Source organism: Podarcis raffonei, chromosome 1 (assembly GCF_027172205.1).
Source record: "Podarcis raffonei isolate rPodRaf1 chromosome 1, rPodRaf1.pri, whole genome shotgun sequence".
NCBI classification, from domain to species: Eukaryota; Metazoa; Chordata; class Lepidosauria; order Squamata; family Lacertidae; genus Podarcis; species Podarcis raffonei.
Window position 1 is genome coordinate 20155737 of NC_070602.1, and position 13128 is coordinate 20168864.

General features: G+C 42.1%; 1 protein-coding gene across 1 annotated transcript in view; it reads right to left on the reverse strand.

Annotated features, from left to right (window-relative positions):
• Positions 1-2270: 2270 nt before the first annotated feature.
• C1H14orf132 (chromosome 1 C14orf132 homolog) overlaps positions 2271-13128 on the reverse strand; it is a 33741-nt gene continuing 22883 nt past the window's right edge. Inside the window, exon 2 of the mRNA XM_053375758.1 lies at positions 2271-2776. Coding sequence (XP_053231733.1) covers positions 2552-2776 — 225 coding nt within the window. The 3' untranslated portion in view covers positions 2271-2551. The remainder of the gene's footprint in view (positions 2777-13128) is intronic.

Consider the following 13128-nt stretch of genomic DNA (forward strand, 5'->3'; position numbering starts at 1 on the left):
ACCTCTTCCATCATTTTTAGAGGTTTAACTGCATCCTCCATCTTTATCTCTGCAGTTATTTATGACAGGTTTCCCGGTCCAGTCCTATGAGCATTTTTCTCACCATGGGGCTTTCTCCCAGGAAGATATGTGCACAGGATTGCAGCCTCTGACTCTGCCTTCCGTGCAACAACCACAGTGCAATGATCTCGAGAATCAGGCCTTTGCTTATTAATAGCTTATTCTTCACAGCATTTCCAAATGCAACACAGGAAATGTTCACCAAGATTTCTACATCCACTTTTGGAAACACTGAAATATTCGACTGCAAAAAATAAATAATAAACACAAAGTGCTGATAATAAATAAAAACACAAAGTGCACTTTCATAGCATTTGTCATGATTATCCTTTTATATGACATGCTAACTGAAACCATGTTGCTAATGCAGGGAGAATGCTCATTAACCTGCTTATAACAACAGCCACTCAAGAGTGCAGAACCAGAAAGTTGGCCAGAAAAATAATACAGACGCTCTTGAGAAATAATCACATAAGGTCTGAAATGTGGGGTGAGCTTTGGGAATGGTAAGAGGTAGAAGATATATATGAAGTACAAATGATGGCTTGGAACTGGGGCAGAGAACCTTTGGCCACGAGTGTAGTGACAAATTTAGAAGTGCAGGTCCCTTCCTGCTAGTCCTAGCCATGCTCCCTCACAGCTATATCCCTTCTACAATTATATAACCTTCTATAATATTATTTTTTAGAACTACCATTTTCTATGCATGTCCACAGGCAAATGATTTGGAGTGTTCCAGTATCTTCTTTCAGAGTGACTTGAGTTGTGTGTTTTTTCTCTCCATGAAGTTCCATTTCACAACATTCTCCTGAAACTGAAGCACCTTGTGTTCTTGGTGTCCCTAAATGCTTAGCTTGAGAGCATACAGAGGCTACAAAAGCTCCCCTTTCACGCTGACTGGGTGACTCTAGGACACTGGAGACAGAGACCCTACAAGAGGAATGGTAACAGATTGGTGTCATCTCCATTTGCCAATACACCACTCCCTTTAGACCTCTATGTGCTGCAGTAGTGACGCTGATAACCAGCCATCACTGTCTGATTGCTCTTTGACTGTGTCTGGCAAGCAAGCAGGTGGGAGAAATGATGACTCAGAGGAGAAGTAGCAGGTGGCAACCACGGCAGTGAGTGTAGAGCAGTGAGTGGACAACTGGAGCCCTCCATATGGTGCTGGACTACAGCTCCCATCATCCCTGTCTATTGCCCATGCTGGCTGGGTCTGCTGGAAACTGGAGCCACAATAATAGGTTCTCTATCCCTCGTTTAGAACAACAGCAAAAAAAAAAAGGCCTTCTCCTAATTCCCTTTGACATGAGTTTTTATATGAATATCTCTATGGACCTGGTGAAAGAGTGGCATTGGTTTCTGAGCCACAGACACACAATAACATCTCATTCTGTTCTAGACCATCACAGACTTTGGTCAATGCAGCTGGGTTAGAAGACATCAGAATCTCCCTCTGTGCATGAGAGAGTGGCTTTGGGGCTGTCACCACTATGTTTCCCCATGTAACCAAAAATATCTATCAATATTGTTGCAAGCCTCTATTTCATTATCAGATCCTGGACTTCCACCATGTTATCCTTCCAGACCCAGGGTTTTCAGATTTTTGCAACTGGATCGTACAACTTTCTAGACACCTGAGTCGTTTTCTTTCACCGGCAGAACAAACTGCTAGGAAAGTAACCATATCTACAAAACTAATTGAAATATTTCAATGTGCCTTTGGAATGGACAACAAAAAAGGGGTACTCTCCACATGCATACCTTCCTGCCATTTTAAAATAAAAATTCAAACCAGTTCTGCATGTCTACTTGTCCAGTGCCTATGGAGGGCAAGGAAAGATATTGCTGCAGAACCTGAGGATGCAGGTATTCATGTACAAAGCTCCAATTCAGGAGTAATGAGATACTTAAAACCATAGAGAAATGAGATAAGCAACAAATTCACTAGCCAGCAAGCATCAGAGCCCTTGGTAAGCAAACCTGCCTTTTCTCTTGTGTGCGTTCCAGTTTGCATTATGGGGAAAGGCTGTAGCTCAGTCATGAAGCCTCTGCTTTTGCATTCAGGTCTCAGGATCAATCCCTGGTATCTCCAGATAGGGGAAGGGGAAAAGTCCCTCTATCTGAAATCCTGGAGATCTGCTGAGTCAGTAAGACAATAGCGAGCTAGATGGACCAATGATCTGACAAAGTATAAATTCACTGGCTTTTCATGTTAAACTTTACATTTAATTGATTATGCTGTTAATGAGATGCTTCCTCCCCACATCACTTACAAAGGACTTCAAGGGTGGCTCCCCCCCCCATTTATCTTTTGGTCACCTATTGGTTAAGCTTGTTCTTAGCTAACAAGGGTCTACCTACAAATATTTAAAAAGATTTACATTTGTATATAGGCATGTGCGCATATATATATCTACATACATACACACACTCTGCGCTGATGAAACAGCAACTGTCCACCTCCCCGAGCTGTTGTCCTTTCTTCTCAGAACGTGAAGGCATACACAACTCCGACAACAACTATGTTTCCAATTGTGGCTATAATTGCAATCCATAACAAAATGGCGTCGTTTGAAGAACGGGAGGCGTCTTCAGGCTGGTTCGGCATCGAAGAAGCTGCGTGGACGTTGGCGGAGGAATTAAACAAGGAGTATTCCGTACTAAAGTCCTCGTTGGGTGAATCCATGAAGGCTCCTCCCATAACTGGAAGCTGTGGAAGAAGAATTTAGAACATTAGGGTCAAGAATTGGAGGAAAAGGTCCATAAATAGATACTTGTTTGCTGTCCTCCAGGTGCTGTTGGACTACAACTTCCATCATCTGCTGTTTGTGGTGGAGTCCAGCAATATCTGGTGATATAATGGTGAGGATGGCAAAAATATACTTTTAAGAGAGGTGCAAGACATGTTTTCATGAAAAATAAATGCTATGGGTGTTTCTGTTTTGCAGTGACTTTACACTAGCATTGCTTGTAGGAGGGTAAGAAAACTGCATGTGCTTCTGGTTCTGTGCCTTAAAGCGAATACTCTAAAACTTGAAGACCACAGTGCAGAGTTTAGCAGGGCCTACCTCTTTATGGACTGTGTCACATGGTGTTCCAAAAGGACTCCTAACATGCAGATGATGGGTTTCAAATGTGTTATAGTAGAGGTGCATGAAGTGAGGCATACCTTCCAAGAGCCCTGGGGAAAAACGGGGCATCCCATTTTTTCACACGAGATATTGGCGGTCATTTTGGGTGCTGCGGTCTCATGTGCTTTTGCCCCCAAAAAGTGTTTCCTTTGTGGTGAAAGTGAAGCATGGGTCACTTAACTTGCTACGAGCACATCCCGGAAACTGCACTTCCCAGTTTTGTGTCAGAAAAAATTGGACAGTATGGCGAGGTAACAGTAGTTAGTGGAAGGAAGTGAAGGAGAGAGGGCTAGCAAGTGGCTAATTTAGCCCATTAGACCTGGTTTCTGAAGGCCTGATGTCCCAGGCTGGCGATTCTATCCTCAGTAAAGGATAGACCTACTCTGTATGACATCAGTTCAAGAGTCATTCTTCCAGAAAGACCATTTCAGTAAACAGGCCTTGTCCAAGATAAATATTTGTTATGGGATTTCAAGCTTCTAACATAGTATCTTACACAGTTTATTGGTGGGAGGGGAAAACACCCAGATGGAAAATGTATTCAAGTGGACACACATTTCAGCATATCCAAGTGCCTTCTTGATCCCAGGAAAGAAACCAGTACTTTAGGGGGGTGGGAATTAAGAGTCTTTTCCTTCAGATGAATTTAAATTCTAATTCAGAGCTTTTCTGGAGCCCAGGACAAATTCTGCCATGAAAGCTAACAGCTGGGCTTGAAGTTCCTATGACAGGCAGCCTCTGCCATCACCATTCCCCACAAATTCTGCAGTCAATTAAGACAAAGTTAACCATCTGATATGACAAGACCCATAATTTAAGAGAATTTTAAGAAACTTTAAGAGATTGAGCTGGGGTGCCCTCATGTCCTATTTTAAAGAGATGAGTCTTCAACTTGAAGGGCTGCTAAGCCATAAAACTCACTGAGTTAACAGAATCTACCTCAGAGAGGATTGCTGCATGGATAAAATGAGAACAGTACCCTCCATCTTTGCCACCCTGAATTGTTTGAAGAAGGATGGGATACCACATTGCTTGGCACCTCAGTACCCAAGGGAATGTCTCCTCCCATATGATGGAGCCCCTCATCCAAGTGTCTTCTCCATCAGAAGTTGGGGGTGGCTTTGAGAAAGAGAACTTTTCTCGTTGGTGTTCCGTAAGCTTGAGAATACCAGTTACTGGAAACCAAAGAGTCAGGAGGAGTGCTGCTGTGCTCAGGTGCTACTTGAAGACTTCACATATGCATCTGGTTGACCACTGTGATAGCAGGATGCTTGACTAGATGAGCCACTGGCCCTAATCCAGTAGGCTCGTCTTACATTCATTCTTGCTGGGCAGTGCCCTGGTTATGAAATGCTCACCCAAGGGAAACTGGCTTGAGAGTACCTACATTGTTGTTGTTTAGGCATCAAGCGAAGCCTTTTCTATTCTCCCAGCTTTCATGGTAGTGTTAACTTCTGTATTTTGTTAGTCATGTTAGTACATTCTCAGCTCAAGATTTTATTTTGTTTTCTTAGTGTGGTTTTGTAATACGCGGCTGTATGTTCACTTGGACGTTATGACTTACTGTGGACTTCTGCTGCATATTGTGTTTTTAAACCCAAAATGTCACACCTAAAGAATTTTAATAGGGATGCGATTCATCACAGCATGAAGATGACTGCAATGGAAAGTCCCTCCCTCTTATTCTTCCCTGTGCACCCCCTAAATCTGTTCTAGGGGTTACCCCAATTCTCTGGAGCAGATTCAGGACACACAGAGACTGAGGGATGGGGACCAAGTCTCACTGCAATAAATGTTCCACTTGCATAGTTATTTAGTTGAACACTGCCCTAGGTGTCTAATACCAGTACAGTGGTACCTCTGGTTAGGAACTTAATTCGTTTCGGAGGTCCGTTCTTAACCTGAAACCGTTCTTAACCTGAGGTACCACTTTAACGAATGGGGCCTCCCGCTGCCGCATGATTTCTGTTCTCATCCTGAGGTAAAGTTCTTAGCCCGAGGTACTACTTCCGGGTTAGCGGAGTCTGTAACACGAAGTGTTTGTAACCTGAGGTGTTTGTAACCTGAGGTACCACTGTATACTTAAAAATCTTCTGTAGTACTGTGAGATTTGAAGAAGCGAGCACAAAAGGAAAATGAGAAAAGAGAAGCAGATATTTTCAAATGAGCAACTGGGAAAACCCACAGTTCTCTTCCTTTGGGGGAAGCTGGGGGAATTACTCTTCTTAATTGTCCATGTGAATCATTGTTACAGAAAGCTCTCAAAGTCTAGTGGTTTGAGAGCCTTCATCAGTGAAGAAAGACACATCAGAGCTGGCCCTAAGCTCAGATAGCCAAATAGCTAAGGGGACCGATTGGGTTTCTAACATGTCTCTACTAGGCAAGCTTTGGAGAAGATTATTCTTATAATTGGGCAATGTGCTATTTGTAGCAAAGCCCCACAATACATCATCTTTCCATTTAAATTGTACCCTCGGTGCCTTACTTTCCCCAGGGTTGGCAGAAAATCTTAAGAGATCAGTGTCAAGCCCTTTACAAGACATTTAGGGAAAGAGCTTGAAAAGGGGTGTTTTAGACTATGTTTTCTGTATTCACAAAAAAGCTCAGGAAACAAATGAAATGATGCTTGTGGAAATTGATTTTGTTTGGCACAAACATATACTAGCTGCGGGAAAACTGAACGATGTGGTTTAAAGCAATCTTTAGGTTTCCGATCGCAGTATCCAACAGAGGGCTCTGCCAGATTGTCTTGTTTATTGAGCATTCATCTTGTTTGGATGGTGGTTTTAGGATGTCGCCCAACACTGCCATTATCCAATGCATTTTCCTGTCACTTTCCTTGCCACAAAAACTCCACTTCTTATGGAAGTGGCTTTGTTGTGAAAGACCATCAACTCCATTTTGTATGAATGAATGATAGTGTGATGGTCTAGAAGCAGCCGGACTCAACAGGAAAATTTCTCATTAATGTCTTTCAGTCAGAGGGGAACCAAAGCATAGGGGTGGGGGGTACCACAGCTCAGCAGTAGAGCTCTGGCTTTGCATTCAGAAAGTCACAGGTTCAATCCCCGGGATCTCCAGTTTAAAACCAGGTCAAGTGGCAGGCAATATGAAAGACCTCTGCTTCAGGTAGTGGACAGCCAAGGCAACTCAAAGTTACCAATACGGGGCTATACGGAAAATAGTCGGACCTGCTTTATAAGGCAGTTCCCTACATTTCCATCTTTCTACTCACCATCTTGTACATTTCAATATTCTCTCAAGGCCATGCAAGTATTTGTGAACTCTGGGGGAAGATTAAGTACCTCGTATGCTTAAAAGGATGCTAGAATCCATTCCAAATGATCTTGGCCCAGGACTAAGTTGTACAAACAGACCACATCTGTTTTCAACAACAGATTATCAGGAAATAAAAAGTAAAGACTGAAAAGGGGAAGAAACTCTAAAAATTCAGATTGCAAACAATCCAGACCTTCATTTTTTTTGGGGGGGGGGACTTTCCAGCTCTCCCCATCCTACTTATTTTTATTAAGAAATTCAAAACAAACATGGATCAAAGTGGAAAAGGTTCTCAGATGATCAGATGGCCCCTCTCCATTTGGTCAAGCAGCTGAATCAAACTTGAACTGAAGGGACAGGATACCCAAATCCTGTCTGAAATCACCCCAGGCTTCAATAATCACACCAGGCCTCAAAACTGTCCAAAATTCCTTTTGTCTTCTAAAAATCCAAAACAGCTTTTCTCTGCTTTTCTCACAACATGCTGTGCATAGGTAAAATGTTACTTTTAAAGGCTAATGAATAGGCTCTGTTCAAAGCAGGCCTGAGAAACGAATCTTATCTCTTTCGGTTGCAACATCTTGGACATGCTGAACCACCAGGGCTCCTCAACCCCTTGGCTCTCACTCCCCTTTCCTGGGAAGGGTGCCAAGAGTCCAGAATAGTCCCAAGACAGCTTTCTGTTCATGCTCAGAGGAACTCATGGGCAGGATTCTGGAAGAAGGAGGAGAAAGGGGGAGGGAACTGGAAGGGGTATATATGTTTGTGCACATGACTGTGAACCCGTGCATGCTTTTTGTGAGTTATCACACTTGCTCCTTCTACCAGTTCATGGATGGTAGAAATAAAGCTTTTTCTCTGAAACTATTCCTTGAGTGTCTGTTGACTCCCACTTCCCTTTCCCGGGCGCAATATTTTTCCCACCCGAGGGCAAAGCCTCAAAAGGCAACAGAACCACAATGGAGGCCAGTTGTTCAGTTGAGGGGGCACCGGGCAAGCTGTCTGACACACACATCTCTGTCCTCCAACACCCTGCATCACTTCCTGCCCCCCTGCAACTGCTGCCTGAGGCAGCCGCTTTATTCTGCCCAATGGGAGGGCCGGCCCTGCAGAGGATTGTTGTTTTAGGAGCCAGGAGAAGATGCATTTCTTGCAGGCCATCAATATTTTGCAGAAGAGATGTAAAGGAAAAGAAGGTTTAAGGTATGTCAGCCTGTTCATATTAAGGAAAGAAAGGCTTCTTGAGGGAAGAATAAATTCTTTCTAATGAAGCACTTATTGCTATGGAAGCAATTATTGAATTCAGAAAGCACATGGTTGCACATATGCCATGTATTCCGACCTTGTGGCTCAGCATCTCTTTGCACCATTGTTTAAATGAGAGAGGCCCAACATCATAAATACTTAACATTAGTATGCAGTAATGAAAAAAATATATGCTGTGATCCCCCCCCAAAAGCTAGCACATTTGACACCTATGTAACTAATAATTCTTACATGAAATAATGTAGATTTTCCTCAATTGAGATTCAGAATGAGGGTGCAGTTCCCACTGGTTCCAAGTTTTGCTAAGAAATAAAATTTTTATATTGCCCCTCCTGGCCCCCTTTGCCTCAGCAACCTTCACATTTATGCCTTGAAATGTATATGTTAAAGTATTAGTGTGAAAGTGAGCTTGCTCACAAAGGAAATCTCTTTGCTATGGATAAAAATCAGTGTTAAAGGTCAAGTACAAAAATGTTTTATTTAGTGAAAATAAAAATAAGTGCCCCAAAGAGCAGGATGCTGTCAATAAATACAGCCTGATACAAGTCTACACATTATACAGCTTGCCATTCAAAATATAAGAGAGAGAGAGAAAACTGAAAGAGAAATATAATAATGAAATTATATAAAGTGAAACAAAGCATGTTCTCCATAGAGAGAGCACGTGTTGCGGTTGGGGATACAGGCCACCCTATTGTGGCTGGGCAGATTTTGGAGCAGGACCCAGGCAGCAAAATGGTTAAATTGAGTTACTGGGGAGAACTGAATGTTGCCAAATTTGGAGGTGGGGTCAGAGGTTTTAAATGCTGGACGCCCAACTCTGGGTGTCCTCTTGGCTGTTTGCACCGGATCACCCGCCCACCCTCCCTGTAATGGGGGGGGGGTTGTTTGCTTGACCTTGCTATGCCTGTCATGGGGTCGTCTGCCTTGGTGCAGGGGCCTGGTAGGAATTTTGCCATCTGGCTGATTGGCTGTTGCCATTTGGTTTTTGCCTACTGCGTAGCAAATTGTCACAACTTGTAAGGTTGGCAGTTAGGCATTGGTTAAAATTGGTGGAGGGGTAAGTGCCTACCCCTCCAATGGTGGTGTGTAAAGGGAATTCCATTAAAGGAATCCAGGGGCTTGCCATTCTTTTCGTCCTTGTCCCTGGCATCGGACTTGGGCCGTGCAAGCCCCACAGGAACATGCGGGTGAGAAGTGAGGGACTGATGCCCAGCTTCATTTCTCACCCAATATTTGTTTCCCACACTGGCTTCCGCTGGAATCCGGAAGTCAGTTCTGTCCCCAGGCAAGGACAGATAGTCATAACCAATGCCTAAGCAACCACTCACATTTTTTGTATTTGAATAAAGTTGTGGCCAAAATTATGCCAAAAACCTAAACAAAAATTGATGTGTGATGTGTGATTTATTTAGGGGAGTGGCATGGGAACCTCAACACGCAAACAAGACTACCAATACACTAAGTAGGTTCAAGTTTGAATTTTAATTCATCATAAAATAAATATTTATCTGCACCAATTTCCCCTTTTGCTCATAGTCTTTGTTCTAAATAACAATAGGATGCAAAAACAGATAGATGTGTAATGTTTCATGCTTTAAAATGCTTATATTTGTGTGCTAAATTAGTTAAAGAACTAGGCCACTAATCATAAATTTGTTGGTTTTGATAACTTATAAAATTATTTGCTTTTTAATCCCATATATAGTGGAGCTGCATTTTTTTTTGAGGGGGGGATCTTGTACCTAAAAGAAAAATAAAATAAAATGTTGAAAGAGTTTTGGAGGATATGTTCCTTATTAATACTAATAATAAGTTAGTTACATTTTGTAAATGCTGTGGTACAATGTTTATTGTTATAGTTTGCAAAAAACAGCCAGAACCAGTAAGTTTAAAATACAGTAATAAAATTTCCAACTAGAAAACCCCCACATTATGATGAATGGAGAGCATTCTGTATATTATCATTGTACTTGCTATTCCAGTGTATCAAAAAAATACAATTTCTCCATATACTGAAAAGCAATACCAAGCAGCTTTTGCCCTTCTGTTCTATGGGAGGTTTCTGCCCTCCCTGAGCTCCCCAAATACCGTATTTTTTGCTCTATAAGACGCACCAGACCACAAGACGCACGTAGTTTTTGGAGGAGGAAAACAAGAAAAAAATATTCTGAATCTCAGAAGCCAGAACAGTAAGAGGGATTGCTGCGCAGTGAAAGCAGCAATCCCTCTTGCTGTTCTGGCTTCTGGGATAGCTGCGCAGCCTACATTCGCTCCATAAGACGCACACACATTTCCCCTTACTTTTTAGGAGGGAAAAAGGGAGTCTTATAGAGCAAAAAATACGGTATATCTATTTGGTTAATTCTGCTTGTATTCTCCTATAATGAGTTTGCTCATTCATTTTTACCATATTCCAAATCTTCTCAACCCACTCAAAAGTAGTGTGAGAAAAAAAAGCTCGTCCCCCGAATTCTTAGCAATTATTATTTTTGCTGCAGTAATCAAATTGATTACAACCCCTTGATCGCTGTCTATGATAATACCTTTTAAGTATCCAAGCAGAAATATCTTAGGAACTCATATCCAAATGGAGCCTAACATTTCTGAAATTGTTTCAGAAATGGAATTCCTAAAAAAAGGGGGGGGGGGACAATTCCAGAAAATGTGGGTGTAATCTGTTAGCAGATTAAAAACTAGTGCTGCATGATATATATTTTTTCAGACAACAGTGCCCCTCCTCACTGCATGCTGCAGTGCAAATATTTTTAATATTCCTTTTGCGGGGGGCGGGGGGCGGGCAGTTTGTGCTACTATATAAGGAGCTGCTGTTCATGAATGTGTTGTAAGCTGCATTGCTTGCGTACAGTCTCTTGCATGGGTTTAAAGGGGCTTCCTGGATCAGGGCCAATAAAGAAGAAGTCTTGCTCCATAACTAATGTAACATCAAACCTAAAATGGGGGGGGAGGGGGGAATCTACAGCAACATACATCAACAAATATGTACGTCCTCCACCCGCCCCAGCCACCCTTTCAGAACCTAGGAAGTTGCTTTATAATAAATCAGATCGATTAGTCCATCTAAGTCAGTACTGCCCACATTCCCTGGTATCAGACCCTTACATATCTACCCTGATCAGCTGTGATTTCTGCAATGTAGGGGGCAGAGCCGGCACAAGACATTTCGGCACCCGAGGCAGACCCCAAAGCAGAACCCCACTTCGTGCCTGGGAAGAAGGAGTGAGGGGAAAAAAAATCTACATCAGTAACAAGAGAGGAAGAAAGATTGACATCGGGACCTGCTGCCCCCGTGGATTCTACCGCCTGAGGCGGTTGCATCAATGACAGAGTACCATCCAACCTCTGCTTAAAAACCTCCAAGGAAGGAGAGTCTACAACCTCCCAAGGGAGTTCGTTCCACTGTCAAACAGCTCTTCTTGTCAGAAAGGTCTTCCTGATTTTTTTTTTTATAATAAATTTTATTAGTTTTCATCCAATTATACATATTATCCCGAGTACAACAAATTATGACTGTTTTGGACTTCCTTCAGCGTCTCTGACAATCATCCATATTTATACCTTTAATACACAGTCCCTTCTTTCGTATTGCCAATATTCCTCCTTACTCCTATTATTTCTAATAAACAATACTTATTTGTTTTTTACAGTGCCTCTTGAAATCCCACTAGCGTTGTGTTAACACCACATGTATTTTTCAGATAGTCCACAAATTTTTCCCAGTCCTCGATGAACTTTTGATCTTTACTATATCTAATTTTCCCAGTTAATTTGTCCAGTTCTGCATAGTCTGTCAATTTTAATCTCCATTCTTCTATCGTCGGTATCTCCTCTTGTTTCCACTTCTGGGCCAACACAATTCTGGCTGCCGTTACTGCGTATTGGAAAAGCTTACAGTCCTTTCTTCTTATGTCCTTTCCTACAATTCCTGATTTTTAGTTGGAATCTCCTTTCATGTAACTTGAAGCCATTGGTTTGAGTCCTATCCTCCAGAACAGGAGAAAACAAGCTCACTCCATCTTCCATGTGACAGCACTTGAGATATTTGAAGATGGCTATCATATCGTCTCTCAGTCTCCTCTTATCCAAGCTAAGCATACCCTGTTCCCTCAATCATTCCCCAGAAGGCTTGGATTCCAGACCCTTGATCATCTTGGTCGTCGTCCTCTGCACACATTCCACCTTGTCAATCAATTAAATTTACTGTTCAAATGAATCAGCAGTGATTCTACTTAGACACAGAACATTTGTTTGGACAACATGCTGCGTAATGGTGAAGAGTACCCAGCTATCTAATTGGGGGAGAGGATCTGCAAAACAGAGTTTCGTCTCTCCACACCCTGCCTCTGGACTCCAGAAGGATATTTTCACATGGTCCCTTAAGAGACACCCTTAAGGCTTCATCCCTGGAGCAATTCTGGTCTATCTTAATTTAGCAGTCCAAACGCATAACAAGAGTGATACAGACAGGTTGATGGCAAACTCAGTTTGCACGCTTCCATCCATGACCTTGCATTGCTGGTTAATTGTCGAATTAAATCAAAATAACAGAAAGCAGACCTTGGAAACAGCAATGGAATATCCATTTTTGAAATATACAAAATTAATTACCTTACATTGCTCTTGTAATTACCTCCCATATCATTGTGAAATGAATACGGGATGAGAGCAGAATGCTAAATAAAAACACACACATTATTTAAAAGTACTTTGCAGAAGGTAAATATATTCCTGTGTCCCACTTCACTTTATATATCCGAGAACCCTTAAAAACTATGAAATGGAGGTGGGCATTTTCTTTTTTTCCATTTTGTTTATCTTAAACAGAAAGCAAAAAAAAAACACACCTCCTTTGAGAGTCCTGCTGTCATGGACAATTCACATTCTAGTATTACCACTGGGCTTACAGTTTGATGTGGGCAGTGACCTGTCTCTAAACAGGTAGATTTACGATTGCATCCCCAAGGTGGCTGACTGTCAGGTGTTGAGAATGAAGCATTTTCTGCCATTACCTGCAGCAATGACTCTACTCAGTTTAGTAAATACATCTCAACGTGCCTCTACAGAATGGCAGCCCCAGACAGAATGAACCAGCCCAAGGCTTGTATATCCCCCTAAGAATATCAACATGCCTTCTGCAGTGAAACTTGGCGAAGTGCCTTAATGTGAGATAACTGGATGTTCATTCAAGTTTTAGATGTTGGACTGTGATTTGAGATTTAACAGTACTATGAGGTTTATATCACTGCCGCAACACAATAAGCAGAAGAATGTACAGATGACATTAAAGATCCATTCAGTCAAACATCCTGTTTCCTCTTTGGGGCTGATTCCTTCCAGACTGTTGTCAGACCCACTAGCCAAGAAC